This window comes from Rhinoderma darwinii, chromosome 2, assembly GCF_050947455.1.
Source record: "Rhinoderma darwinii isolate aRhiDar2 chromosome 2, aRhiDar2.hap1, whole genome shotgun sequence".
Classification (NCBI taxonomy): Eukaryota; Metazoa; Chordata; class Amphibia; order Anura; family Rhinodermatidae; genus Rhinoderma; species Rhinoderma darwinii.
In genome coordinates, this window is record NC_134688.1 from 129,786,312 (window position 1) to 129,811,121 (window position 24,810).

The following is a 24,810-nucleotide window of genomic DNA, read 5'->3' on the forward strand; positions in this document are numbered from 1 at the left end:
CTCTCCAGAAAACCCCAGTAAATTAGTAGTAATTACATTAGCACTGGCATGTCAACACATTTGACAATTCTTTGTCTGCTCTTTTTGTAATATGTAGTTGGCAGCAATTTCTCCTTGTGACTTTCTTCCAAAAATGAAATCGGAGTTGTAAATAACACCCTCTTTAAGTTTTATTGCTCAGCTTGCCAGTGCCTCATATATTATGCTGGTCCGCATCATGATAAGCGCCAGCCATAGGTTTAGCAATGATTGTGCATTATATTTTACAATACGCTTGTGGCATATATATATATATTTATTTTTTTGTATGGCCACATTTTAGATCCCAGCGATATTGAAAGGGCATGGTGCTTACTCACAATTCTCTATGATAATAACCAGATCGATTACATGTCACTCCCATTTTGAAGACATTTAAAATGTAAACGTATTGTTAATAAATGATTCATTTTTACTGAGGTGAGAGATTATGGACATAGTCCATTGCTAAACAGATATTGTAGTATTTAAACACTTTGTGAGCAAATGTGCTATAATCAGTTGGGGCTAATGACTTTTTTGCCCTTTACATACAGTGGGCATCATTTTTCACATGTGTAAAACTGGCTTTCTGCCCATAGCAACCAATCACATTGCAGCTTTCATTTTTCCAGAGCAGTTTGAGAAATGGAAACTGTGCCTTGATTGGTTGCTATGTGTAACAAGGCTAGAATTAGACACCAGACCACATTTAATAATATCTTACTGCCACAGGATGCCCTAGAGTCTGCAGATTTTTTTTCCCCCCACAATTCACTTTCCTTACAACGTAGTTTTCTGCTAAATTTAAGTGCAAAAACCGCAGCAAATCTCTCTTGTGAACATTTCTTTATACAATGAGCGAAATGCTGTGGCTGATACATTGTAAGAAATGATCATTTATGTTTGCAGGAAGGGGGTCATGATGGGTTTTCAGACTTTAAATATGAACCCCAACTTTGTTTTGTTTTATTCACTGACAGGAAGCATAGACCTTGAAATGGCGAGGAGGTATACTAGAAAGTTGCTGAACATTTTCATTGTACAATTAAGCTTTTATTTACATAAAAATGGCAAGCTCCTTTTATATTATGGCATCTGTATGATACTAGTGGATGCAATTCACACTTTACGTATAAACCCCCCCCCCCCCATGTTGAGTGGTGGGGGGGGGGGGGGGGGAAACACATGTGCATTTGCAACATCCCTCCTCCGTGATATCTTAGGCCCTGTTCACACAGTTTTTTGCAGGCAGAAAAATCTGCCTCAAAATTCCTTCAGGAACTTTGAGGCAGATTTTGACCTGCTTGCACTGTTTGCCGTGTTTTTTGCACCGTTTTTTTCGGCCACAACCATTGAGCGCCGCGGGCAAAAAAACACACCGAAAACCGCTTTCTCTGCCTCCCATTGATGTCAATGGGAGGTCAGAGACGGAAACGCCTGAAGAAAGGGCCTGACGCTTTTTTCCCCCGCAAACATTTTTTTTCCGCTCACGGGGAAAAAACTCCTCCGCCTCCCATTGAAATCAATGGAAGGCGCTTTTGGTGCGGTTTCTGCTCCAAAAAACTTTGAACATACCCTTAGACTGGTAAAATGACCTAGATGACCGTTCAGTAAACCATTCGTTTCTTCTACCAAATTCGTTCCTTTATGTGCTATTTTGTCTGATTTTCTATAAAGGGCATGACATGAATACATCTACATATTTTAAGGGGTCAACAGTAAATAATTGAAGCAGAAAAATCTGCTACATTTGAATGGATTTTTGAAAACCCCGTTCACATGTTTTGTCTGCCTTTCATGTAGAAATCTTCGTAGTACAGAAGTGTTGGTTCCCTTTTGATGAACCTGCTCTAATATGGGAATTGCCAAAAGAGTATGTGGCAACAACCTCTACCCCGTTACTGTAATGTCAGGGGGAAATCCAACTGCCTGCACCATTATAATGTCTGTGCTTGCAAGGGGACCAATTCCAATAACCGATGTATAGTGGGGAATTGCTGTTTATGCAATTTTGTCATTTAGAAATGTAAAATTAAATGTTCTCAAGAAACAATAAAGAAAGACGAAAAAAATAACACAAACATATGCCAAAAACAATTTACATTAAAAACCCAGGTTTACTGCTCTTTTTAAAACTTTTTCATTTCCGTCTACTGAAATGTGTCCTTGTATAAATTATGACCGTGCCTCCAGTAATTTGACAGCTGTGGATTACATATTCGCGGATCCCATTCTTTAGAACGGCTGCGTTTTTTTTTCTATTTTATTTTGTGAAATAACATTAGTTCATGTCAGTTCTACATACCAATTTCTGAGACTTGAAAAGAAGCACCTGCTCACCACAACTGTATGTGAATGCCTGCGATTTGGAATATGCCGCTGAATAGATTTACAATTGACCCTGGCTCTTAATTAAGAATTATTTCTTTCACTATTCATTTTTTCACAGCAATATGAGGCAGAACTGTGCAGGGAAATGTATGTGCTCATTTTTCCCAGATTTAAGTGTTTTTTTTTTTTTTTTTGTGAAGTATCTTTTCTGTTTTTATATAGCTCAGTTTGTTTGTATTTTTCTTTTACAGTTAACTTTAAATGTGAACCTTCCGTCAGGAGAAAATTACAACTTGACACTCGTCTTATTTCACTCTATTGCGCCAGAACAATGTACATATAAAATACTTTCAACAAAGGTGAGCCTTTAGCTTGTACTTCCCTGTGTGGTTGACTGCTATAAAGATAACATCAGAACACTTCAACTTTTTGAATAAGATCAATGTGAAACCGACAGAAATAACCAGATTATATACAGTATTGTGGCTTAAGATCTGGTTGTTGACTCTTTATTTCCTCTGAAAGCAGATGTATGGGGATAGTCTGAGAGGCATCATAGACACCAGATTGTCATTGGATCTCATAGAAATCAACGGAATTGACCAACAAAACTTGGGCCATATTCACGAAGAGTTAGAGGCTCTGTCACCAAATTTTGCAACCCCTATCGCCTATTGCAGCAGATTGGCGCTGCAATGTAGATAAGAGTAACGTTTTTTTTTTTTTTTAAACGAGCATTTTTGGCCAAGTTATGACCATTTTTATATTTATGCAAATGAGGCTTTCTAAAGAACAACTGGGCGTGTTTAAAGTAACAGTACAACTGGGCGTGTAATATGTGCGTACATCGGGGCGTTTTTACTTCTTTTACTAGCTGGGCGTTGTGAATGGGAGTGTATGATGCTGACGAATCAGCATCATCCACTTCTCTTCGTTAACACCCAGCTTCTGGCAGTGCACAGACAAAGCGTGTTCTCGAGAGATCACGCTGTGACGTCACTCACTTCCTGCCCCAGGTCCTGCATCGTGTCGGACGAGCGAGGACACATCGGCACCAGAGGCTACATTTGATTCTGCAGCAGCATCGGCAGGTAAGTCGATGTAGCTACTTACCTGCAAACGCTGATGCTGCTGCAGAATCAACTGTAGCCTCTGGTGTCCTCACTCGTCCGACACGATGCAGGACCTGGGGCAGGAAGTGAGTGACGTCACAGCGTGATCTCTCGAGAACACGCTGTGTCTGTGCACTGCCAGAAGCTGGGTGTTAACGAAGAGAAGTGGATGATGCTGATTCGTCAGCATCATACACTCCCATTCACAACGCCCAGCTAGTAAAAGAAGTAAAAACGCCCCGATGTACGCACATAATACACGCCCAGTTGTACTTTAGAAAGCCTCATTTGCATAAATATAAAAATGGTCATAACTTGGCCAAAAATGCTCGTTTAAAAAAAAACAAAAAACGTTACTCTTCTCTACATTGCAGCGCCGATCTGCTGCAATAGGAGATAGGGGTTGCAAAATCTGGTGACAGAGCCTCTTTAACACGATGCAAAACAGAACAGCCCCAAATAATTAAATGGCAATCTTGGCTCTGCAACATCCGTCTTAATTTTTTGGTCATGGGTCCAGTTTTGTGATAACCAGTGGTAGATGGTTGTAAAATCCTTAGAGGCTCTGTCACCACTTTATAAGTGCCCTATCTCCTATATAAGGAGATGGGCGCTATAATGTAGGTGACAGCAGTGCTTTTGATTTAGAAAAATGATCTATTTTAAACCACTTTATGAGCGATTTTTAGCTTTATGCTAATGAGTTTCTTAATGCCCAAGTGGGCGTGTTTTACTTTAGACCAAGTGGGCGTTGTACAGAGGAGTGTATGACGCTGACCAATCAGTGACCAATCAGCATCATACACTGACCTCCATTCATTTACACTGCACTAGCGATATAGTTATATCGCTATGTGCAGCTACATACACAAACACTAATATTACTGCAGTGTCCTGATAATGAATATACATCACTACCAGCCTGGACGTGATGTTTATTCAGAATCCTGACACTTCTGAATCTTTTCTGAGATTCCAGCAAGGGAAACGAAATCTCGTTTGAAATGACAGGTTACATCGTAATCTCGCGAGATTACGCTTGCCTTGCTGTAAATCTCAGATAAGCTACAGACGTGTCAGGATTCTGAATACACATCACGTCCAGGCTGGTAGTGATGTATATTCATGATCAGGACACTGCAGTAATATTAGTGTTTGTGTATGTGGCTGCACATATCCATATAACTATATCGCTAGTGCAGTGTAAATGAATGGAGAGGAGTGCATGATGCTGATTGGTCAGCGTCATACACTCCTCTGTACAACGCCCACTTGGTCTAACGTAAAAACACGCCCACTTGGGTATTAAGAAACTCATTAGTATAAAGCTAAAAAAACGCTCATAAAGTGGTTTAAAATAGATTGTTTTTCAAATAAAAAGTATTACTATCACCTACATTATATCGCCGATCTTCTTATATAGGAGATAGGGCACTTATAATGTGGTGACAGAGCCTCTTTAAAAACAAAATTACTTACATGGGAATAAAGTTAATTTGACATTCTACAGCAAAATCTGTAACTATCCATAAATATCTATGGTGATGGAAACCTTGCTAATCGACTGCGCTATTGATTCCGTCCAAAAAATGGAAACCTGACGGAATGGTGACAAACGAAAAAAACATTAGCAATGTTTCCGTCACCATTGATATCAATGGAGATGCAAACGGAAGCTAAGGTTTCCATTTGCCTTTCTGTTGAGGGGTTCACCCGATGGATACCTCCGACGGAACCCCTCAACGGAAATCCAATGTTGATGTGAACAGGCCCTAACTGATATCTCTGCCCCTGCACAGCCTTTCAGGTGACCCCCATGGGGGGGGGGGGGGGGAATACAGGAACTTCTCATGTTATCACCCCTCTTACTAATAAGGAGGATATGTTTTTTTTTCCCCCTACTACAAGGGAAAGATGATGAGCAGTTCCACATATAGTCACTTCCTGCACCTAATCCGACCATCTGTTGACTCTGTAACTCGGATGTTTACTTGGATCTGGACCGCAGAAATTTTTGGTCTATCCAGTTTTTGTGATTCTGCGAAAATATATGCATATAGACATATGTGGCATGTATGAACTCTGCACATGTTGAACTTTTATTTTTAGGAGCCGTTGTGTGTCTCAGCCTCTGCTTGGGTCAGACTTGTAGCCCCAAACATAAATTTGAAAGCATTTTTAAAAAAATTTACACTTTGATGCGAAGTTTCATGAAGGCGCTTATGAGTGTTAAGTACTGGGCAGCGTTTTCACAATGTGCCAGGTGTCTACTTTCAGAAAATCTATAAGTTTGGGGTTATAATATAATTGTTATTTATTAGACTTAAATTTTTGTTTGTATGTCAAGTGTGAAAAGTGCCCGTGAAAGGGTTATCACTTATGATTATCGTGGCCACGTCTTTATGCGGATTAGAGTTCTTGATAAATAGTTTGTGTATTATTATCAATGTGGTAGTTTGTACTGCGTATTTAGAAATATATGTAGCATTTCTTAGCATTTGCTAGGCATATCCCCCAAAAAAATATAGATATATAGAGATACAGAGATATATGTATAGTTCTTGTTTAGTCATATTTATTTCTGTATTCTGGCGTAAACTGAAGTGACTCGTAACAACATGGAAATTGTAAAATGTCACTTTATACCTTATTTTGCTGCTTAGAGCTTCCTGTATATGCATTTTTTTTTTTCTTCGTAGATATGGAAATATAGGCTAAGGCATCCTCCCCTAGGAATGATTCATTTAAATCTGCTTGAGGAGGCTGAAATGCTCTAGGTTAAAAACACAGTTCTTAGGAAATGACATAATAAAATAGATGGAATTTTGCATTCAACGAAGGTCTGTTTTATGAAAAAAATATTCTGTAGAAGATAGATCTTATGCCCTTAAGGCATTAGCATTCTCAACATAACGGAGATAGAAACAGAATGCTATTGAAAATGTAGCCCATGAAAGGAATTGTCTGTGAGAATATCTATTCTTCTGGCTGGCGGTAAATAAAGCTCTGATGTTCGGGGAGCACAAGCTTTAATTGCTTGCACTGGTTGACAGTAGCGCAGGCTTGCTAGCATAACTAATTAGTTTAGGGCACAGTAGTTTCTAATTAGTCAGAATATGTGGCGGCCTGCATGCAACTTGAGGTTTAGGTGGGGCATCTCTCATATAACTTGTGTTCAAATATGAATGTATGCAAATGGCGCAGTTTGTTAGCATGATGGCTTAAATAAAGAGGAAGAATACCAATTATCTCTAGTGCCCTCGTGTGACAGCCGACAGTCTGTGTACAGAGAGCAGGGGGCAGAAAGGTCTACACAAACCCCAATCGGAGAACAGTCACGTGCCTGCTCTGGGACTTCTGTTTCCAAGCAGGCGACATCTCCTTTATAACCTTACTATACTTTGTTTAGGTGTAATTGAATGTAGATTGCATCTGTCAACTTACAGCAAATTACATATATCCTGTTTGTCTGCACTTTTCCAGACAGCTACCTAATCAATATGTATACAACCCAACTTGAGATATATAGATTATATATATATATATATATATATATATATATATATATATATATTTTATATTTATTGTTTGTATGCCAGACATCGCCTCCGGCCGCTGCAGATTCGGATAAACGTCCTGGCACGGCTGGAGGCGATGTCTGTGGATCAAGCTGGGCTGGAATGAAGAGAAGTGTATGGTCAGCGTCATGCACTTTTCTTTACAACGCCCACTTAGTGAAAAGTAAAAATATGCCCAGTTGGGCATTAAGAACAAATTTGCATAAATCTTAATGTTCATAACTTGGTCAAAAAAAGTTTTTCAGAAAAACCCTGTTATCTACATTAATGTGCCTTTTAGATTAGGTAGGAGATAGGGCAGTTATAAACTCTTTAAAGAGGCTCTGTCACCACATTATAAGTGTCGCGAGATCACGCTTGCTGTCATTAAGTCCCACACAAAAGTTACCAAAGTGACAGGATTGTGAATAGACATCGCATCCTGGCTGGAAGTGATGTCTATTCACTCTCGAGACACTACAGTAACGTTAATGTGGGTGTATGTGACCGCACATCGTGAACAATGCAGGATCACTATGTGCTGAGTACATGAACGGAGAGAAGTGTATGATGCTGATTGGTCAGCCTCATACACTTCTCTTTACAACGACCACTTGGTCAAAAGCTAAAAAACACCCCGTTGGGCACTAAAAGTCATTAGCAAAATCTAACATATGTGATAACTTGGTCAAAATTGATTTTGTTTTTCTAAATAAAAATCACTGCTGTAATCTACATTACAGTGCCGATCACATTATGTAGAAGATGGGGCACTTATAATCTGGTGACAGAGCCTCTTTAACATGTCGTTTTAACCGCTTGGTGAACGCCAAAGAAGCTAAACCCAAAAAACTGAGTACTGAGGTAGTTGTAAAATTCTTGCAGTATAGTTAAATCGCCTGTCCAGATAAGAAAGATAACTGTATGAAGAAAGAAATAAAAAATACACGGCACACATCGTGCATCATCCTACCTAGTAGTTGTCCTGAGTTTATGGATCAACACCAGTGATCATTCACCGGAGTCACTTGCCGGGCACGCATCACTAGGGAGGAACAGCGCCAATAAGTGGGATCACCCTTTTTTTAATTTATTTTTCTTGAATTTTCACAGATCAGAAAGATGTCATCTATGTAACGCCACCATCTCAAAACACGTTTGAAGTGGTGGGTTACATAGATGCAGGACTTGAGAGAGGCTGTAGAGGAAGGAGCTGTAACGTTGCACAAGGCAATAAAGTACCCACCGTTTTTCAATTGAATATTGGAGTGCTGCTCATTTTTTGACTACTATATACCTGGGACATTGGTCGGTTCCCTGGGGCCTATACCAATGGGAATTCGATATAAGATTAATTTCACTCTTTAGCAACTTATAATGACGATACAGTTGTAGCTATACAAATAACTCACTAGTGCTTACTCATTTTACATTGACACCTGTAAAAGAAAAAAATAAATTCGCATAGGGCAAGGATGTGTTATAAAGTTTTAATGGGTAATACCATCACACTAATTTTTTAGTTTTTTATTTTCCTCAAAACCTTTATTTTTTTCGCTCGTATTTTAATTATTTTGAGATTTTTATTAGATTTTTAGTTTTTGTTATTTCCAAGTTCCCTCTTGTCAAAGTACTAGCACTCGGGTTTCTTATCCAGTATCAAACACTAAGGCTGGATTCACACGAGCACATTACGTCCGTAATGGACGGACGTATTCCGGCCGCAAGTCCCGGACCGAACACACTGCAGGGAGCCGGGCTCCTAGCGTCATAGATATGTACGATGCTAGGAGTCCCTGCCTCGCTGCCGGACAACTGTCCCGTACTGTAATCATGTTTTCAGTATGGGACAGTAGTGCCATGGAAAGGCAGGGACTCCTAGCGTCGTACATAACTATGATTCTAGGAGCCCGGCTCCCTGCAGTGTGTTAGGTCCGGGACTTGCGGCCGAAATACGTCCGTCCATTACAGACGTAATGTGCTCGTGTGAACCCAGCCTAAAGCTGCTACTACTTCAGAACACCATGAATGCTAGGTACTGAATATGGTGTCAGCTGCTGCAGCTATATCTGAGTGACCCTCGTGCTAACAAAAATCTCCCTGCCTATCTACAAACAACTAGCCCTACGCGTTTCTTTACTCTTAGATAACTGCAGTGAGTCGTCAGGGGCTAGCAGAGTTAATAGATTAGACCCTCTGGCATTCCAGAGGTCTGTGTAAACAATGTACAAGGTCTGCAATCCTAAGGTGGACATAAATGCTAGCCACTGTCAGCGGCAAAGTGCTCCGTCTTTTAAAGACAGAGTGCCATCCCCCCTAATGAGGTCACTGTCACCTTCAGCCAATAAATTGGAATCACATCATAGTAAAGTCCCGCCCTGATTTTTCAGGGGCTTGTCTGTGCTGGCCAATCAATGGACTGCACTTACACGGCCTCCCCTCATGACATGAGGAGGTGTGGTCAGAGCTCCGTAGTCTGCCCTGTTGGAAATGGGCATGCCCCGTGTCTCCATACATAGCCGCAACATCATGCTGTTCAAATCGCTCCTCCACGTCAGAGAGGAAAGGCAGCATCGGGACTCGCTTTGCCTATAATAAGCGATTCCAGATCTGGCTGAATCTGTCAGATGCAGGTTTTGTGACCGTAATTAGGGGCTGGGGTGATACAAGAACGTGTGCCAGGCTAGTAACAATATATATAATGTATTGTCCAGAGAATAATTTCTTGACCAGTACATGTTGAAAAATAAGTGTATCCCTTATCTAGTTGTATACGATGCAGATATAGAGTTATATAGGGTATACTGATCTATGTGAGATTAGATGAAACTTTCATACGACAGTCGTTGATTCCATGTGGATGTAGTGTTTTCAACCGATAGATCCATCTACATTCCTTCTGTAAAAGTAACCTATCTAGGTTACCTCCTCCTATTAGAGGGTCTAATCACTTCAATGACTTGGAATGTGATTTCATCTGGTTTGTCTGTATTTCTCTCATACGTCTTGCTAGACAAGTATCGGCTTTCCTGCGTATATTACCAATATGGTCCAAGATTCTACTCCAAAACTCCCGACTTGTTTTGCCTATATAATTTTGCTTACGGACACAGGTAGCCATATAGATGACCCCCCTTCGTTCTGCAATTGGCAAATTCTCTATTCTCATGGATTTGTCCAGTCACGGCACTCGTTAATGCATTGTTTTTGGCGATATATCTGCACGCCTTGCAGGAACTGCATCTAAAGGTGCCTACTGGTTTATTGGAGAGCCATATTGATGGAGAAGAGGGTTCATTAAAATGGTGTGTACCAAATGGTCTTGGAGGTTATTTCCCTCCTAAAGGTGATCAATGGATAGGAAGGTACTGCTTTATTTAGAGCTTTATCGGCAGTTAAAATCCCCCAAAACTTACAAAAGATATTTCTGATCTCTCTGTGTCTATGATCGAAGGTACCCACTATTCTGATTGGCGAGGATGTCTCCACCTCCTTTGATTTAGGGACCAATAGGCTGGTTCTATTTGCAGGTAATGCGTTTTGATATGCATCCCTCAGTGTCTTATCTGGGTAACCTCTACTCCCAAATCGTTGACTGAGTTGTTAGTTCTAATTTGGGGGACTTTATGGATAAATCCAGTTTCGTCTAAGCCTTAGGTACTGTCCTTTAGGGATCCCCCTTTTCAAAGGTGCTGGGTTATGGCTATTCCACGCAAGTAAGTTGTTGGTGGCCATAGGCTTACGGAATAGACTCGTGGTCAGATTAGCCCTTGACGTCTTCGTGTCTTATGTCCATGGTACCTCCTTATATATGTAGGAAGGCCTATGACAGAGTCCCGTAGTATATTATACACATAGATACTGATGTTTTGGGATAAGCTGTCAATACCCAATACAATCGGTCATCCTTTAAGGCCATGTTCAGAGGTGGCAGAATTTTTCCGCTGCAAATGTTGGTGCAGATTTGGGCCAATTACGCAACGAATCTGCACCAACATTTGCATATTTGACAGGTAATTCAGACGTTGCAGATATCACAGCGGACTTGCCACAGATTTCAGTTTTTGCATTGCAAAGGCCGAAATCCGCAGTGAAATTCTGCTTCTTCTCCGCAACGTCATGAGCATGCTGCGGAGGGAAAAATCTGCACCGCAGGCTAATTTCCGCACTGTTATTTTCTGCAACATTTCCTAAAAATGTATAGAATCAAATGTAAAAATTGGCTGCTGCAGAATTCCACTGCGGACTGTCTACAGCGGAATTCCACAGCAATTCCGCCACGTCTGAATGTGCCCTAAGGGGCTTTAGGCCTTTTATGTACTTTTGGTACACTATAGAAGGTCGGAATCTGTGGATGTTTTGGACAAAATTCATTTTTGTTGATTTTAGTTTCTCCTTTAACCCCTTAATACCGAAGGTGTTTTAAACCTTAATGACTGAGCAGTTTTTTTAAGTTTTTCCATCGTTTCATTCAAAGATCTAACTTTTTTACTTTTGTGTCGACATAGATGTATAAGGACTTTTTTTTTTTTTGCGGGACAAGTATTTTATAATATCACCATTTTGGGGTACATATAATTTATTTAACTTTTTTTAGTGTGGTACTGGAAAAAAAACTAATTTCGGCATTTTTTTTGCGTCTTTTTTTTTACGCTGTTTACCGTGTGGTATAAATAACATAACTTTTATTCAGCGGGTCGTTACGAAACAAATTTTTTTCAAAATTATATGCTTTTGTGTCGCCATATTTTAAGAGCCATAACTTTTTTTTTTTTTTTTTTTTGACCGATGCAGCTGTATGAGGGCTTTTTTTTTTTTTTTTGCGGGACGACTTGTAGTTTTTATTGGCACCATTTTGGAGTAGATTCGACTGATCACTTTTTATCAAATTCTTTTGAAGGCAGGCTGAACAGAAAACAGCAATTCTGGCGGTTTTTTATTATATTTTACGGCGTTCACCGTGCGGGTTAAATAATGTAATTGTTTTTTAATTGGGTTCGTTACGGACGTGGCGATGCCAAATATGAGTAAAGTTTTCCTTTTTGTTCATAATAAAGTATTTTGAAAGGGGAAAAATCACTCAGATGCAGCGCTCGCTATTGAGCGCCGTATCCGAGGGGTTAAATATGATCGGAGACCACTGGTCCACGATCGTTGCCCTGAAGCCCGAGGCTGTTACTAACAGCCAGGGCTTCAGCAGCACCGCGCACGATACGGGGAAAGTTCTTCTGAAGTGCCGCCGTGAAAAGGCGGCGCTTCAGAAGAATTACCCTGAACGGCCGATGTAAAAACACTATACGCCGGTCGTTAAGGCTTTGAGCAAGTTTAACCTTAAAGAGGCTCTGTCACCAGATTCTCAAATCCCTATCTCCTATTGCATGTGATCGGCGCTGTAATGTAGATAACGGCAACGTTTTGTTTTTTAAACGTTCATTTTTGGCCAAGTTATGAGCTATTTTATATATATGCAAATGAGGTTTTAAATGGACAACTGGGCGTGTTTTTTTTCGTATGTCGTATTTATTGTGTTTTTAACTGGGCGTGTTTACTTGTTTTACTAACTGGGCGTTGTGAATAGAAGTGTATGATGCTGACGAATCAGTGACCAATCAGCATCATGCACTCCTCTCCATTCATTTACACAGCACAGTGTTCTTACTAGAACGATGTGCAGCCACATACACAAGTGTCCTGATAATGAATATACATGACCTCCAGCCTGGATGTCATGTGTATTCAGAATCCTGACACTTCTGAATCTTTTCTGAGATTCCAGCAAGCCACGCGTAATCTCGCGAGATTACGAGGTAAACGAGATTTCGTTTCCCTTGCTGGAAATCTCACAGAAAAGATTCAGAAGTGTCAGGATTCTGAATACAGATGACGTCCAGGCTGGAGGTCATGTGTATTCATTATCAGGACACTTGTGTATGTGGCTGCACATCGTTCTAGTAAGAACACTATGTGCTGTGTAAATGAATGGAGAGGAGTGCATGATGCTGATTGGTCACTGATTCATCAGCATCATACACGTAAACATGCCCTGTTAAAAACACAATACACGCCCAGTTGGACATACGAAAAAAAAACACGCCCAGTTGTCCATTTAAAACCTCATTTGCATATATATAAAATAGCTCATAACTTGGCCAAAAATGAACGTTTTTAAAAAAACAAAACGTTACGGTTATCTACATTGCAGCGCCGATCACATGCAATAGGAGATAGGGATTTGAGAATCTGGTGACAGAGCCTCTTTAAGGCCCTGTTCACACAGTTTTTTTTTGCAGGCAGAAAATTCTGCATGGAAATATCTGCTCAGTTTTTTTTTTATTTTTTTCAATTTGTTTTGCACCACACGTGTTTTTTGCAGCGACTTTTGTCTGTATTTTGGCGCGTTGTTTTTTTTTAAGTGTTTTTTTTTCCTATTTCTTCCACAGACAGAGGGAATAACCGCAAGCGGTTTTTGGCATAAAACATCGTGGCAAACTAAGGCGTTTATTTCCGTCTCACATTGATTTCAATGGGGTTTTTGAGGCGGACAACACCAAGATAGGGCATGTCGCTTCGTTATCCCGTAAGCGTTTATTTTTTTTTTGCTTTTTCCCGTGAGACTGTTTTCCGCTCGCGGGAAAAACCGCCTCCGCCTCCCATTGAAATCAATAGGAGGCAATTTCGGCCGTTTTTTTGCGTGTTTCTGCGTCAAAAAAGTGTAAAAAAACAACTCGGTGTGAACAGGGCCTAACCCTTTAACGACGAGTGACAAATCTATCCATCGCAAGCAGGTGTTAGTTCCCGCATAGCGATGGATATATCAGTCACTCTGATTGCGTAGGTACTGCCAGTGTACACACGCGATCAGCGGCAGGAGCACGGCTGTCATACACAGCCTGGCTCCTGCCGCAACTGCCGTAAGCGAAGCGTGCTCAGATTCCAGCAGTTTAACCCAGTAGATGCCTCTGTCAATAACTACAGTGGCATCTAATGTGTTTGTGTTTGACAGGGGGAGGGAGCTCCCGCTGTTGCCCCCATTACATTTTGGGTAATGCGAACACCGGCGGTAGCTGATAATGAAGATAACTTTAATGTTCAATATCTCAGCGAAAAATCCTATCTCAATCGTTTGCGGCATTGTTTTTGTATTGAAAAGAGCTTTCAAATGAGCCCCCACTCGACCCCCCCCCCCCCGTGCCAGTTAAGACTTTGCTGCCCACCCCACCGCCCCCAAGGGGTTGGGGGTGTTTTTTTTTTTGGTGTTAACTGGTAGATTTTATGACCCCCATCAAATCCCACCAAATTTCAACCCTCTTCCTCGTGCCGTTCAAAAGTTATGAGTGTGTTCCGGAACTGTGTGTGTGTGTGTGTGTGTGTGTGTGTGTGTGTGTACCAACTTAGTACTCCAACAATCGGTAGTTCAACTCCCCTAGTGGCGCTAATAATAAAAAAAAAAAAAGATATATATATATATATATATACACACAGTTGGAAAAAATAAAACCCTTTTCCATTTCCCCCCAAAAACGCAATGTTGAAAAAAAGAAACAATAATTGGTATCGCCGCATCCATAAAAGTCTGAACTATTACAATATAACGTTATTTAACCTGCACGGTAAGTGGCGTAAAAAAAAGACAATCGCTGTTTTTCGGTCACTTCATCTTCCGTAAAAAAAAATAATTAGTAGTGATTACAATGATAATAGAAACCATTGCACCGCAAAAATTGAACGGATGAGAATATGGCGACACAAAATACATTTTTATTTTTAACATACAGTTTTTTCCTTGTAAAACATAAATAAAAACGATATAAATTTGGTATTGCCGTAATTGTATTGATCCCCAGAATAATGTTAACTTTACCGCATGGTAAACGAATTCCCATTCCACCCTGCAAATAAATTTTTTACAGTTACCCAGTACATTATATGGTACAATAAGCGGTGCAGTCAAAAACTACGACTTGTTCGAGATCACGCTGTGTGTGCAGTGAAACCAGCTGGGCTGGAACGATGTGAATGGTATGACGCTGATTGGTCACTGGTCAGCGTCATACATTTTCTTTACAACGCCCAGTTGGTAAAAAGGTTAAACAACGGCCAGTTGTCCATTAAGAAACTAATTGGCATAAATCTAAAATTGTTAAGAACTTGCTCAAAAATGATCATTTTTCAAAATAAAAATTACTCATCTACATTACAGCGCCGATCAGATTATGTAGGAGATGGGGCATTTATAATCTGGGGACCGAGCCTCTTTTTTAATCGATTGGTGAACGCCAAAGAAGCTAAACCCAAAAAACAGTGGCGTAATCGCTGTTCTTATCCGAATTCACCCCACAAATGTTTTTGTTTTTGGGTTTTTCAGTTTCCTAGTACATTATATGGTACAATAAATGGTTCCATGAAGAACTACTACTCGTCCTGCACCAAACAGGCCCTCATACTGCTACATCGATGGGGGAAAAAAAAAAAAGAAGAAATTATGGCTTTTTAAGGTGGGAAGGAAAAACTGAAAAATGTTTGCAGTGGCAAGGGGTTAAGGCCTAAACTGGCCTGGTCACTACGGGGTTAGGCTAAGTTTACACACAGATTTCCCACCAATTTCAATAGCTGTAATGCTCTGTTCGCCATCATGTTCTAATCCTTCCGTCGGAGGTATACGTTGGGAGGACTTCCTACGTATATCTCTGACAAAAGGCTCAGACGTATGAAAGTGGCTTAGGTGGCATTAGTGTTCACAGTGTGCTGTCGCCATTTCTTTTTCTGCTGTATATCTGCAGTCACAGGTGTTCTTGCACCTTCATACACGTTTTGTATCATTTAGTTGGAATGTGCTGTTCAAATTTTTTGTTGTTTGTGATTCATATATGTGGGGTTAGTGACTGCCTGCATTTTGGATCTTGCACTCCTCCCATTCTGCCCTGGCTGATTTTAATTAGTTTAACCCCTTAAGGACGCAGCCTAGTTTGGGCCTTAAAGGAACAGTGTCATGGCAAATAATTTTTTTTATATGTTAAAGATGTTAGTGCTTTAATAAAAACGTTTTTATTCATTTGTGTGTTTGTGTTTTACTTTTTCTTATTTTTACACTTTTTCTTCCCTATGGGGGCTGCCATTTTTTGTTCCATTTCTGTGTGTGTCGATTAACGACACACACAGACATGGAGTACGGCAGCCACAGTCCCATAGGGACTGTGAACGGCTCCCGTCCCATTCACGTCCGTGTACGGCGTCTGTGTGGGAACTGCGCATGCGCCGCTCCCACACAGTCCTATTCGAAATTGGCGCCGTCCGGCGCCATTTTCCTGTGGACCGGAAGTCGCGGCCGGACTGTAATACTACTTCCGGTCGCGGCTTCCGGACTTGTGCACATGGAACAGCGGCAGCAAAGGGAGCGGACGGGCCGGAGGGAGCCGCGGCGGCAGGAGCAGGTAAGACATTTCAATGTATGTTAGTGTTTGTGTGTGTTTACTACTGTATGTAAACCTACTACACTGTGGGTTACCTCAAAAAATGGCGACACACAGTGTAGGAGGTTAAACCTTTCAAACCCCTCGTTTATCCCGGCACTAGCCAGGATAAAGGAGGGGGGGATGCTGAGAGCTCACTAGAGCGAGGGCTTTTAACCCAATGTTGCAATGCTGCAATTTTGGGAACTAGCTCCATCTAGTGACCAAAAATGGGTAGTATTATAAATTAGAATTAATTTATAATATTTCCTGACTATTTCCTGACTCGTGAAAAAAATAAAAAAAATTTGAACCATGTTTAATCACAGACACACTAAATGTTTAATTTTTAAAAAAAAAAACATGTTTTTCTGGCAACACCATGCCTTTAAGGCTCAGAGCCCATTTTTCAAATCTGACATATTTCACTTTATGTGGTAATAACGTCAGAATGCTTAAACCTATCCAAGCGATTCTGAGATTGTTTTCTCGTGACACTTTGGGCTTCATGTTCGTGGTAAAATTTGGTCGATATATTCAGTCTTTATTTGTGAAAAATTGCAAAATGTAGAGAAAATTTACAAAAAATAGCATTTTTCAGAATTTAAATGCATCTGCTTGAAAAACAGACGGTTATACCACCCAAAATAGTCACTAGTTCACATTTCCCATATGTCTACTTTAGATTGGCATCGTTTTTTGAACATTATTTTATTTTTCTTGGACGTTACAAGGCTTAGAACATAAACAGCAATTTCTCATATTAAGAAAATTTCAAAAGCCTTTTTTTGAAGGTGCCAGTTCAGTTCTGAAGTGGATTTGAGGGGCCTATGTATGATAAACACCCATAAAACACCCCATTTTAAAAACTAGACCCCTCAAAGTATTCAAAACAGCAGTTAGAAAGTTTTTTAACCCTTCAGGCATTTCACAGGAATTAAAGCAAAGTGGAAATGAAATTTGCAAATTTCATTTTTTCTGCTGAATTTCCATTTTTTTCAATTTTTTTTTAGTAACAGAGAAGGTTTTACCAGAGAAACACTACTAAATATGTATTGTCCAGATTCTGCAGTTTTTAGAAATGTCCCGCATGTGTCTCTAGTGCGCTCGTGGACTAAAACACAAGCCCTAGAAGCAAAGAAGCACCTAGTGCATTTTGAGGCCTCTTTTTTATTAGAATATATTTTAGGCTTCATGCCAGGTTTGAAGAGGTGTTGAGGTATCAAAACAATGGAAACCCACCAGAAGTGACCCCATTTTGGAAATTACACCCCTCAAGGAATTCATTTATGGTTTTTGTTATCATTTTGACCACACAGTTTTTTCACAGCACCTATTTGAATTGGGCTGTGAAATGAAAAAAATGATATTTTTTCCAATAAGATGTCATTTTTGATAAAAATTTCTTATTTTCACAGGGAACAACATACCCCATTTTGTTGCCCAATTTGTCCTTAGTGCGGCAATACCCCATTTGTGGTGATAAACTGCCGTTTGGGCCCATGGGAGGGCTCAGAAGGAAAGGAGCGCTATGTGTTTGTTGGAGTCCAAATTTTGCTGGATTGGTTTTCGGGTGCATGTCGCATTTGCAGAGCCCCAGAGGTATCAAAGCAATGGAAACCCACCAGAAGTGACCCCATTTTGGAAACTACACCCCTCAAGGAATTCATTTATGGATTTTGTTATCATTTTGACCACACAGTTTTTTCACAGCACCTATTTGAATTGGGCTGTGAAATGAAAAAAATGATATTTTTTCCAATAAGATGTCATTTTTGATCAAAATGTCTTATTTTCACAAGGAACAACATACCCCATTTTGTTGCCCAATTTGTCCTTAGTGCAGCAATACCCCATTTGTGGTGATAAACTGCCGTTTGGGCCCATGGGAGGGCTCAGAAGAAAAGGACCACCATTTGGCCTACTGGAGCTTTTCTGGTGCTAAGTCATGTATGCAGAAGCCCCTGAGGTACCAGTAGAGTTGAAACCCCCGAGAAGTGACCCCATTTTAAAAACTACACCCCTTAAGACATTCATCTAGAGGTGTAGTAAGCATTTTGACCCCACAGGTACTGTGTAAAAGATAATGCGCAGCAGATGGTGCAGTGTGAGATTTGCAATTTTATATATATATATGCCATTTCAGTGTCCAATATATTGTGCCCAGCATGCGCCACCGGAGATATACACCCCTTAAATTGTAATGTGGGTTCTCCTGGGTACGGCAATACCCTACATGTGGCTGTTATCAGCTGCCTGGGCATACGGCAGGGCTCAGAAGGGAAAGATGAGGGGGGTAAGCTGTGCGGAGTGCGTCAGGGTAGATTAAAAATCAAGGGATGTATGATACATTTTAAAACAATCTTTTATACAGAGCCCTGGTTTTTCGGGACACGTGTCACATTGGTATATTGTGTTCTACCTTATCCCCCTCTTATAGCAGACTCTGCACCTCTTTTGACTCTTTCCCTTTCCACCGGTTTGGGGAACTTCTCCTGGAAAGTGTTGCCCTGGTACGATGCGTGTGGCCCCGCTTCCAGAAGTACTGGGTGCCCCCCCTTCCTGGTCCCTAAAGATTAGATCTTGAAATTCCAGGAAAGTTCCCCTCTGGCCTGCACATCGACGTAGCACGTACACATTGTACAAAGCCATCTGTATGATGTGCCCGGCCAGCTTCTTATACCACACCGCATGGCGCTGTAGGGCTTCAGGACTTGATTTGACAAGTCCACCCCTCCCATGTACCTATTGTAGTCCAGGATGAAGTCTGGTTTTGGGGTGGCCTTTCCTTCATATATCCTAAATCTGTAGGTATACCCTGATGCACTCTCGCACAGCTTATACATCTTCACGCCATACCTTGCCCTCTTACCTGGCAGGTACTGGCGGAATTGAACCCTCCCTTTAAAATGTACCAGGGACTCATCAATAGAAAAACACTTCTCGGGGGTGTATGCTTGGCAAAACCGGGCACTGGAACAGTCTAATAGGGGTCTCCATTTATACAAACGGTCAAAACTGGGGTAATCTTGGGGTGGGCACGGCTCATTATCAGTATAATGTAAGAAGCGAAGTATTGCCTCATTTATTTATTTTTTTAGGTTCCAGTTCAGTTCTGAAGTTGCTTTGAGGGGCCCATATATTAGAAACCCCTATCAAACACCCCATTTTAGAAACTAGACCCCTCAAAGTATTCACAACAGCATTTAGAAGTTTATGAACCCTTTAGGTGTTTCACAGAAATTTAGAGCAAAGTAGAGGTAAATTTACTCTTTTTATACCATTTTTTTTATAACACAAAAGGATTTATCAGAGAAACGCAACTTAATACGTATTGCCCAGATTCTGCAGTTTTGAGAAATATCCCACATGTGGCCCTAGTGCGGTAATGGACTGAAGCACCGGCCTCCGAAGCAAAGGAGCTCCTAGCGGATTTTGAGCCCTCTTTTTTATTAGGCACCATGTCTGGTTTGAAGAGGTCTTGTGGTGCCAAAACATTGGAAACCCCCCAAAAGTGACCCCAATTTGGAAACTAGACCTCTTGAGGAATCCATTGTAGTTTTCTTGGGGTGCATGCGGCTTTTTGATCAGTTTTTATTCCATTTTTAGGTGGCGTGGTGACTAATAAACAGCAATTCTACTATTGTTTTTGTATACTTTTTTTTTTACAGCGTTCACCGTGCGCTATAAATGATATATTCACTTTATTCTGCGTGGCGATACGATTACGGCGATACCAGATGTTTATAGGTTTTTTTTATGTCTTATGGCGTTTGCACAATAAAATACGTTTTGTAAACAATCATTCACTTTTTGTGTTACCTTATTCTTAGAGCCAGAACGTTTTTATTTTTCAATCAATAAAGCCGTGCGAGGACTTATTTTTTGCGTAACGAACTGTAGTTTCAATCATTACCATTTTTCGGTACATGCGACTTTTTGATCTCTTTTTATTCCATTTTTTGGGAGGTGAAGTGACCAAACAATTGTGATTGTGGTACGGTTTATTAATATTTTTTTTTACGGCGTTCACCGCGCGGGATAAATAACAAAATAATTTTGTAGTTCAGGCCGTTACGGACGCAGCGATACCAATTATGTATAGTTTATTTGTTTGTTTATATATTTTTATTAATAATAAATGACTGATAAGGGAAAAAGTGGGACTTTTACTTTTATTACTTTTAAAACTTTTATTTTCTTATTTTTACACATCTTTTTTTGAACTTTTTTTTTACTTTTTTACTTTGTCCCACTAGGGGACATGAGGGCAGGAGGCCCTGATCGCTATTCTAATACACTGCACTACATGCGTAGTGCAGTGTATTAGAGCTGTCAGCTACTCACTGACAGCAAGCATAGTGGGTCCTGACGTTGTCAGGACCCACTAGGCTTCCGTCTATGGCATAGCCGGACGCCATTGTTTGGTGTCCGGTTGCCATAGTCACCATCGCCGGCCGCTATCGCGTAGCAGGCCGGCGATGGCGGATTAACCCCTAAGAAGCCGCGATCGCTATTGAACGCGGCTTCTGAGGGGTTAATCGGCGGGGGAGCTCCGCGATCGGTCCCGGCACATTGAGCAGTGATAGTCTGCTGTCGGAAACAGCAGCTATCACAGCTCATGAACGCGCCCCGCGCGAACGGCGCCGTGTTTACTCCATGACCTACTATTAGGTCACTGAGCGCGAACGCTACAGTTAGCATGACCTAATAGTAGGTCATGGAGCGTTAAGGGGTTAATGCTGGTTCCTACCATCCCCAGGTATATATGTAGGCTTAGTCCCAGTTCTGGGTGTATGTGCAGAGTAGGTCCCCACCTTACAGAGGTCGCCTTATCGTGGCAGGTGGGCAAAAACTTTTTGATCAAAATGTGCACTAAGAACCTCCCTATTTGTAAGTAGATTTAGCAGTAATGCATATTTAGTGGCTTAGGTGGCATTAGTGTTCGCAGTGTGCTGTCTCCATTTCTTTTTCTGCTATACAGTGGGATATGTCGTTTGTTCATCCCTTCCCCCCTGCACAATCTTTACACTGGTATTTCCCCTATGTGCTTGTTAATCCTGTCCCGGGCGAAGATTGTAATCGGTGGACGGCACTGCACCATGCACTTCGTGCCTGGCAAGATCTACAGATGCAGTGCCAGGCGATAGGGATGCATCGAAACTTCAATACTGTTTCGATACTGTGCATCCCCAAACGGTTCGATACCGTTATTTCATGTTTTTCGAAACTTAGCTGTGCGGTCGCACAGCTAAGTATAGTAATACATGAATGTATGAGAGCGGGGCTGCGGCAGTGTGATAGTCACTAGGTCCGCTGCTCTTTTCTCTCTACACAGCTCCTATTGGACAAACCATCAGCAGATTTGGCTTCCAGTACCATCTCTACGCTGATGACACCCAATTATATACCTCTTCCCGTGACATCACCCCTGCTCTAATACAGAACACCAGTGATTGTCTGTCCGCTGTCTCTAACATCATGTCCTCTCTCTATCTGAAACTGAATCTTTCTAAAACTGAGCTCCTTGTGTTCCCACCATCTACTAACCTCCCTAAACCTGATGTCTCCATCTCGGTGTGTGGCACTACCATCACTCCTAAGCAGCACGCCCGCTGTCTCGGGGTTATTTTTGACTCAGATCTTTCCTTTACTCCTCACATACAATCACTTTCACGCTGCTGTCATTTTCACCTCAAAAACATCTCCAGAATCCGCTCTTTTCTTAAGGAGGAAACCCCCAAAACTCTCATTGTTGCTCTGATTCACTCTCGTCTTGACTACTGTAACTCATTACTAGTCGGGCTTCCCCTCGCTAAACTCTCCCCTCTCCAATCTATCTTCAATGCAGCAGCCAGGCTCATCTTTATGACCAACCGCTACACCAACGCCTCTAATCTGTGCCAGTCACTGCACTGGTTGCCCATCCCCTTCCGAATTAAATTCAAACTTATTACTCTTATCCACAAAGCTTTCCACAGTGCTGCACCTCCTTACATCTCCTCCCTCATCTCTGGCTACCACCCTACTCGGGCTCTACGTTCTGCCAACGACCTTAGATTAAAATCCTCCATAATCCGAACCTCCCACTCCCGTCTCCAAGATTTCTCTCGTGCTGCACCCGTCCTCTGGAATGCGCTACCCCAGACAATCCGATTAATTCCCAATATCCACAGTTTTGAACGTGCCCTGAAAACACATCTATTTAGACAGGCCTATAACATTCCCTAATCTGACTCCTTTCCATGGCCCTCCTTTTAGATTAGTCATCAGAATAAGATTCCCTCACACTCCTTCTCTTCATGTCCGTCATACACGGATACTGGCTGGTGACCGGCTCATGCAGCTTTATGTTACCACCGCATGTGTATAAAAATGGCCGGACCATTGTACAGAACAAACACTATTACACTTTGTGTCTCCCTTATGTCCTCATAGATTGTAAGCTCTTGCGAGCAGGGTCCTCACTCTCCAGGTTTGAATTGTAAATGAACTTTGTCACTATGTAATGTCTGATATTGTTTGTTTCATGTTCCCTCTAAATTGTAAAGTGCTGCGTAATATGTTGGCGCTATATAAATAAAGATTATTATTATTATAGTCATTGCCCCTCTCCTGAGTCCTGACAAGTGCCGCGGGGTCAGGATGATGCTATGCGGCCAGCGCTGCACTAATGAGCGACGGCACTGAAGACCGAACATGGCGGGCGCACTGAAAAACACCCCTATGTTCTGTCTTCAGTGCTTGCGTCACCACTTATTATAGCAGCGCCGGCCGCATCCCCTCATGCTGACCGCGCGCGCACTTGTTGTCTGGAACAGGGCAATGGCTGTATTACAAAGCCGCAGCCCCGCTCTATAACGGCGGAGATCACAGAAAACTCTCATGTCTGCCGCTATTCCCCTGAATGCTGCGATCAAAGCGGACTTCAGCATTCAAGAGGAAGTGAGAAGGGGGGATGCCCCTTGGATCGCATCACAGGAATCCCTGTGACGCGGTTGAGGGACATACCATATATGGGCAGACAGCCCTGGTCCATTGAAGGACCCCAGGGCTGTCTTACTATATTTCCTGTTGTTAGGGCATACTTGGGTATGTCCTAACAACTTCCTGTGTACTATCCGTATACAGGCTAATGTACTGGCATATACATATATGCCAGTACTTTATGTTTTTACTTTATTTTTAAGCTTTAAAGTAATATTAAATAAAATACAATAAACATTCAAATAAGTCTCAATACATAAAATATACACATATTGGGTATTGGCGCGGCCGTAATAACCTTCACAACAATTTTTTGCATCATTTATGATGTGTACGCTGTAAAAAAAAATTAAATAAAAACTGCTTTCTTTCACTTATTGTGGGGCACTAGGTGTTATCAATTTAACCTCCATGTGCCTCACATTAATAGCAATTAACCCCATCATGTACCTTACACTGTACATGACTGAGAAACATGATGGGGTTAATTACTATTAATGTGAGGCACATTCAAAATTCATCACACCTTGCGCCTTACATCAGAAAATGGAAGAACTGTTTTTTTTAAATTACTGTTGGCAAAGTATCGTTTTGGTATCGATATCGCAATACTACACAAAGTATCGGTATCTAAGTCCAAATTCTGGTATCGTGACATCGCTACTATTTGAAGAAAAAACGCATAATGTCATTCCCTCTCCCCTTTCGTGTCCCAACTGTGCGATTTCCAAATGCAGCCACAGCCTCCTGGACTCGCGCCAAGAGGATCTCCCAGAGTTGGTTGGAGTCTGCGGTTAATGGGGAGGTAGAATAGCGTAAAAGGGTAAGGGGGCTAGCAGCAATGGAGCTGGCACCTACAGGGGGTAGAGGGGACTGGCACTGCTCTCTGGAGAATGGTAGCTGGAGCTAGAGCTGTTGGAACTGAGCGGATCTCCACCTGGGGAAGCTCCAGTGATAACAGTCCATATATGGACACGAATGCTTCTCCTGTGTCGGATGCCATACAGGGGTATCAGTCAACCGTAGGGTCCCATTGTAAAAAGGAAATATTTATGGGCTAGAAAAACTTTTCACAGCATTTTGTAATGTATTTTTTTATATTTATTAAACAGTTTTTTGTTTTAGAGCTGCAGCTTCTATGTATTGTACATAGAAGCTGCATAATGCGGCTGTAAGTCAAATTAGTCAGTCACTTGGTTTTCATAGCTTTCGACATTGCTATTCCATCCCGCAGAGTCCAGCAAAGTATAAGTCTACTACGCTATTTCAGGCCTAAAAAGGAATTTTTAGGCACATCAGATTTAGTTTTATGCCAAATTTCAATCCGTTCAATTGGCCATTTCCACACATTAA

General features: G+C 41.3%; 1 protein-coding gene across 4 annotated transcripts in view; it reads left to right on the forward strand.

Moving 5' to 3' along the window:
* The window catches only part of SUGT1 (SGT1 assembly cochaperone of MIS12 kinetochore complex), a 100,628-nt gene that overhangs the window by 43,774 nt on the left and 32,044 nt on the right, over positions 1–24,810 (forward strand). For all 4 annotated transcript variants that reach the window (XM_075852302.1, XM_075852300.1, XM_075852301.1 and 1 more), the window contains one exon: positions 2,604–2,711. In XM_075852302.1, the coding sequence (XP_075708417.1) occupies positions 2,604–2,711 (108 nt within the window). The remainder of the gene's footprint in view (positions 1–2,603; positions 2,712–24,810) is intronic.